The 5,730-nt window shown below is 34.0% G+C and overlaps 1 protein-coding gene across 1 annotated transcript in view; it reads right to left on the bottom strand.

Annotated features, from left to right (window-relative positions):
* Positions 1-744: 744 nt before the first annotated feature.
* LOC107733199 (grainyhead-like protein 1 homolog) overlaps positions 745-5,730 on the bottom strand; it is an 18,106-nt gene continuing 13,120 nt past the window's right edge. The window contains exons 13-15 of the mRNA XM_016544750.1: positions 4,594-4,679; positions 2,512-2,576; positions 745-2,035 (exon numbers count right to left, since the gene is read on the bottom strand). Coding sequence (XP_016400236.1) covers positions 1,921-2,035; positions 2,512-2,576; positions 4,594-4,679 — 266 coding nt within the window. The 3' untranslated portion in view covers positions 745-1,920. The remainder of the gene's footprint in view (positions 2,036-2,511; positions 2,577-4,593; positions 4,680-5,730) is intronic.

Here is a 5,730-nt window from a genome sequence, read left to right as displayed (position 1 = left end):
TGTGTGTGTGTGTGTGTGTGTGTGTGTTTGTGTGTGCGCTGATTGTCAGCAGGAATTCTAAAATACAGAAAAATTTTTTTTTACAAAAAATAAATGGATAGATATACTGCAAATTCATAAAAAAAAAAGACTTGTACAAAAAATGCATATACATAAATATAATTGTAACATAAAAGTACAAATATAAATATTGATACAAATAAATATTAAAAAAAATAAACATAAGTGGAATAAAAATATAAAATAACTATCTCTGTCCTCCCTGGTGAAGAGTGATTTTTTTATTCCTCCATGAAGGAACTTAAAAGAGGGGAACTGAGGTTGAGGGGGTATTTGAGGCCACTGCTGATTTGAGACACTCTCCATTTAGCCGCCCACTTCCTGTCCACCAGACAGATGGGCTATTGGAGCACAGCCTGTTTCCATGACAACTCCTTTGGATACAGCTAGCTGAAAACCACGGGACACACAGACAGCCAAATAAAATACAAGGGCCCAAGTGGCTTTTATTGGAGCTTAAGATGTGAATCTGATACAAAAAGGAAACATGTCTGACTAACAGTTAAGTACAAGAAAATAATATGGTTGTGTATAAGAACACTTAAATATGCATATCAAAACCAAATCAGACATTGAAAACAAACATAAAAATATTCCCATTTACATAAATAGATCATTTAGAATGATTCCGTTTCAAAATGTAAAATAGTATAGAAAACTTTATAATTAATAAAAAGTTCCATCCCAGTATGTCAATAAATATATACAAAAGAAATTATACAAAGTGTATCAGTTACCATTTAGAAAAATGGTCAAAATGAATCAAAAGCTGTACATTTAATCAGAGACAACATTTTTTAGAAAGGGGAATGCAATCAGAAGTGAAATATGAATTACAGTTTCAGCATGTGCACTGAGGTCAGTACAATCAAAATAACAGCGGTTTATGGGGCATCATATAATGGTTACTAGGCAACCAAATAAACAATATGTAACACTAATTATTTGATGGTCATTAAAGATACTTGCACTTCCTCTGTGCTTTTGGCTGATATTGATATAAAACTGATATTGTATTGGAACTTTGGTAATCATGAATTACATCAGCACTGATCGCAAATTCAATCACAGTTCATTTGCTAACAATACAGAATAATGTACTTATAAATCTGTAGTGTTATTTTGTTAGAATAAAAAAAAGTTTATACTGATTCTCTATGGATCACATTTTGAAAATACCTTCTGAAGGATTCATCAGAGGGCCTGTTGTATGGACCTTATTTGTTCATATTAGGAATGACAGACTTTGGGGAAAGTCTGAGGCTGAAAATTGGTAAAATGACCATGTTGAATTTCTGTTGGAAAAAAAAAAAGTTTGTTGTTCCTCTATAATGCACACACATACTGTACACACAGTGCTTGTGACACCGCATCTCATAGAGTTGCTGAGCATGGGACAATATACTGTACTCACTAAATACTGCTCAGGGTTATTAATATCAATACAGTGATGCATTGCGGATTCCCCAAACCCATTTCACTACATCCTATTCATCCTTTTTAGAGATTAGCATCTCCAGTGCTATGACTTTAAAGAGGAAAACTAATAGTCAATTGTTATTGTGACCTCTTTCAGCATCACAAAACAATTGAGAAGTGATAAAAAGACAGCTTTCTGCTTATACTCAGGTAAAATAGAAAATATGGCTCAAAACCTTCAAGGTATTTGGCACAGACACTTGAGAGAGATATTCTACATTATTTCACTCTCAATTCACAAAGTACTTAAGGCTCATATACTGTGTTAGATCACCCGAAAACTGTTCATTAGATTATACTAAAAGATGACAGTGAGTTGCTGAGGGATCTAATGTATCCTAATAGAGCAGGAAGACTTGTGTAAAGCAGTCTGTAGGATCTTCAAATCTCTGTCAGTGTGAGCTTAAACATTCCTCCCATTTCCTCAATCTGGATCTGGAAGGTGTCCTCGTTGGTGTAGTGCTTGATGATGTTATCGTCCATGTTTACCAAGATCCTGAAACGAACCAGAGATGGTGGGACACTACGGTTTAGTTTTACCCCTGACTGACTGTGGTTCAGTGATCAAAGGACATGGTTAAATTAGGGCGGTCAATTGAACATGTTAATTTAGTCAAATTATTTACAAAATACATTAACTATATTAAAAATAAAATCTAATAATGATTTTATTTGCAAGAATATTTTGCTAATATTTTTGTAATTGTTTTTACATTTTCGATCTCTCCCCAACCAACAGAACAGACTGCCTTAGAATAAATTCATTAGTTATAATTGTTAAAAGAAAGAAAGAAATACATTAAAAAATAACAAATAATCTAAAATATAAATAAAAAATGAATAAATGTAAAAAAATTAATCTATAACTAAAAAAATTAAATAATTACAAATTAAATTAAATTAAAATCATTATGTAACGCAAATGATAGCCCCAATAAATGTGATCGATTGACAGTTTAAAGACATTTTTACCCTTTCTTGCATTTCTTGCAGACCTTTCCCATCTTCTCAAGAGGAACATCATATTTCTCTGAAATCTGGTGGAGAGCAAATCCATTAGCAGGAAGTTAAGTCTATTAACATGTTATTGTTAATTACATAGCAGTAAGGACAGCAATGGATCATTTTAAGCAACTAAGCACAATAATTATGAAAGTGTGTATATTTCTTTGCAAGTACACTTATATAATTACACTTTTAGAATGGCCGAAAGAAACACTGTTACTCAATACAAGGTGGTCACAATAAAACAAATCCATCTCGAAAAGCGCAGACTGGTCCCTTCCTTAAAGGTACATAGAAGCTATTTTTCACAGCAATTTTAAGACATTTATCAAAGTATCTTCTTTTATATTCCACAAATGGTGAGTAAATGTGACAACATTTTCATTTTTGAGTGAACTATCCATTTAAAGTAGTAATTCAGTGCGAGTAATGCAACACTATGTAATGATTAAATGGAAATTTGTAGACCCAAGTAAGTTTTCAAGCCAACTAGTATCAAAGTTCATCTTATTTTGGGATATGAGTGGTTCAGCCTAATGTTTTCCTAGCCCACACTTTCTTAAACCTGTCCCAGGAACCTCTATAGCCCTTGCCAACTTTTGTGATTAGATGGATGTGTTTGTGAGCCAGCGTGATTCTCATTATACCCTCCTGCAATGTTTTAATGCACACAGTCTGTTGACAGTCGATCTCCTGCTACGTTACTCAATGTCCCCAATTAAATCACCCAGCTTCAGACTCTAATTTCAGGGACTTTTCTGCACTGCCACATGTTAGTGCATTTCTCTGGCCCTGGTTTCTTTCTTTTCCTGAATTTCTCTGGGAGGTGCTGTGCTGCATTAGAAATGGAGCTGTGGGTTTGGATGGGATGAATCATTTTTGGGTGGAAGCTTTTTTGGAGAGAGTATTCATGTGTTATTGTCTGTTTGTGTGGTGCAAGCGATGCATTACTAAACAAAATGATACTGTTATAATGTTTAGAACATTTCTGTGACCATGTCCTTAAATAACCCTTCACTAAAGGCAGAGAAACTCTATTAGTTAAATTAGATTTAAGTGGTTCTTGCCTGCACAAAGCCCACTGCTATTAGTTTTATCATCAGGCAGGGAAAAAGTCAAAGAATTATTGTTTCAAAAAGTGAAATCAGTTCTAGGTGATTTGGAGGTTTAAGTTAGCATGTTGCTAAGCTAACAGCACAATAGTCTAATAACCATAAATATACAAAGCACAAACAAATATTTTAATAAAGTAATTTTTTAATCATTTTAATAATTGTTATAATATTTTAGCATTTTAATTTATTATCATTTTAATTAAAGCATATTTTTAATGACAGTAATGTACGGATACTTTTCGACATCCACTATATTGGATTTCTTTTTTACAGAGCTCATCGCAATGCATTATGGGAATGTTTTATGGTGTGCATCTGATTTCAATAGAGTTTGATGTCACACATAAGCAAACAATGCAAAAGTCTATTAAGTAAATAAAAATGCAAATAACAAAAATATTTTCATAAATAAACCTGAATTATTATTATTATTTTAGCATCTTGATTTTATTATTATTATTATTATTGTTGTTGTTGTTGTTGTTGTTAAATAAATAAAAATATTTTTAATTACACTATTTTGTGAATAATTTTATTGGATTTATTTATTACAATGCATTATGGGAATGCTTTAGGCGGTGCAATTGATTTCAGTAGAGTTTGATATTAGCATGTTGTTAATCTAATACCATAATAAGCATAAAAACACAAAGCACTACCAAATATTTTAGTAAATAAATCTGAATTATTATTATTATTATTATTACATTTTAGCATTTTTTTTTTTTTTTGTTATTTAGACTATTTTGTGGATACTTTTTAACGGCTACTGTATTGGATTTATTTTTTAGACTGAGCTCATGCAATGCATAATGGGAATGTGTGTTCACCGATTCCTAACCCTATATGATCAAAAGTGATAGTGACGCTTGCCTTAGCAAACTGCACTAATAAGATTGAATGTGGACATTTGGGGAAAGATTAGTGAACTCACCGCTTCCACCAGGCCTTTTAGAGTGGGAGTTTTCAGCATGAGAGCATCAAACACTTCCTCTGCCTCCTTGCGCACATACAGCAAAACTGCAAAGGCAGAGAAATGTGGTCAGCTATGGTCACTCATGCACAAACTGCAAGCCTAGTTTTCTTGAAACTGAGGTCAGACTTGCAAACCAAAATACACTAGAAAGTAAAGTCCAAGTCATCTGCCAAGGCTTTCATGTGGCAGCTGATTTGATATGCTCTTCTAATGCATGCCTTTAATAACCTTGTGTCTCACATGCTGTTCCCTGTAGTTGGGGTTGCTATTCTTGTCTATAAACACCGGTGCCGTCCCCTCCTCCCCATTCACCCAAAAACCCCAGAAGGACTGGGCAGCATCCCAAGCCATTACTGGGAACACTGAGCTACAGCAAGGGAGGTTCAGTGATGTGGACAGTCCAGAGTACACAGATTACACACATTACATTCTATTCCAAAGCCGATGTGTTGCCTTTGGCAAGAGCAGAGGTTTGGTTAAATCCACACAAACACACACCCACCCACACACGGTTGACCGTGACTGCTATTCAACAGATAAACAAGCAGAGGATGGCCACAGAGAGACAAGGCATCGTGTTGGGAGGGCTAGCAGCCTGCAAATTTCCGTTCTTTATTTACTAAATCCCACCGATGTTTGGTTCTGTATCCTTTGTTGAAGTGATCTAAGAAGCAGTGATTGCCACTGAAATGTTGAGACATGCTAGTCTATAATTAGGAGCTATCTTGGTACAAACAATAGCTCTGTTCCAAAACCTAGTCAGCTGAATCACTGCTTACTACCCACATAGGCAACTGCCTTCTAAGGCAGCATCCTAACGTCATGGAACCTCATAAGTGAACCGATCTGGAACATTGGGTAGAGCGAATCCGCATGTCACATAAATAGTGTCCCACACACGCAATTAATAAAAAAAAAAAGTTTGATATGAGCATTAGTATGTTACTAAGCTACTTAACATTACAGTAAACATAAAATGAATGACATACTGTAGCACACAAAAATACTGGGTAAAATAATCTAAATCAAGAACAATATTTTTTATATTTTAAAAATATATTATTATTATTATTATTATTATATTTTTACTATTAT

This window comes from Sinocyclocheilus rhinocerous, unplaced genomic scaffold (assembly GCF_001515625.1).
Source record: "Sinocyclocheilus rhinocerous isolate Xijiao unplaced genomic scaffold, SAMN03320098_v1.1 scaffold8, whole genome shotgun sequence".
In the NCBI taxonomy this organism is placed as follows: Eukaryota; Metazoa; Chordata; class Actinopteri; order Cypriniformes; family Cyprinidae; genus Sinocyclocheilus; species Sinocyclocheilus rhinocerous.
Note: the sequence above shows the minus strand (reverse complement) of the source record. Positions and strands in the feature narration are given on the sequence as shown.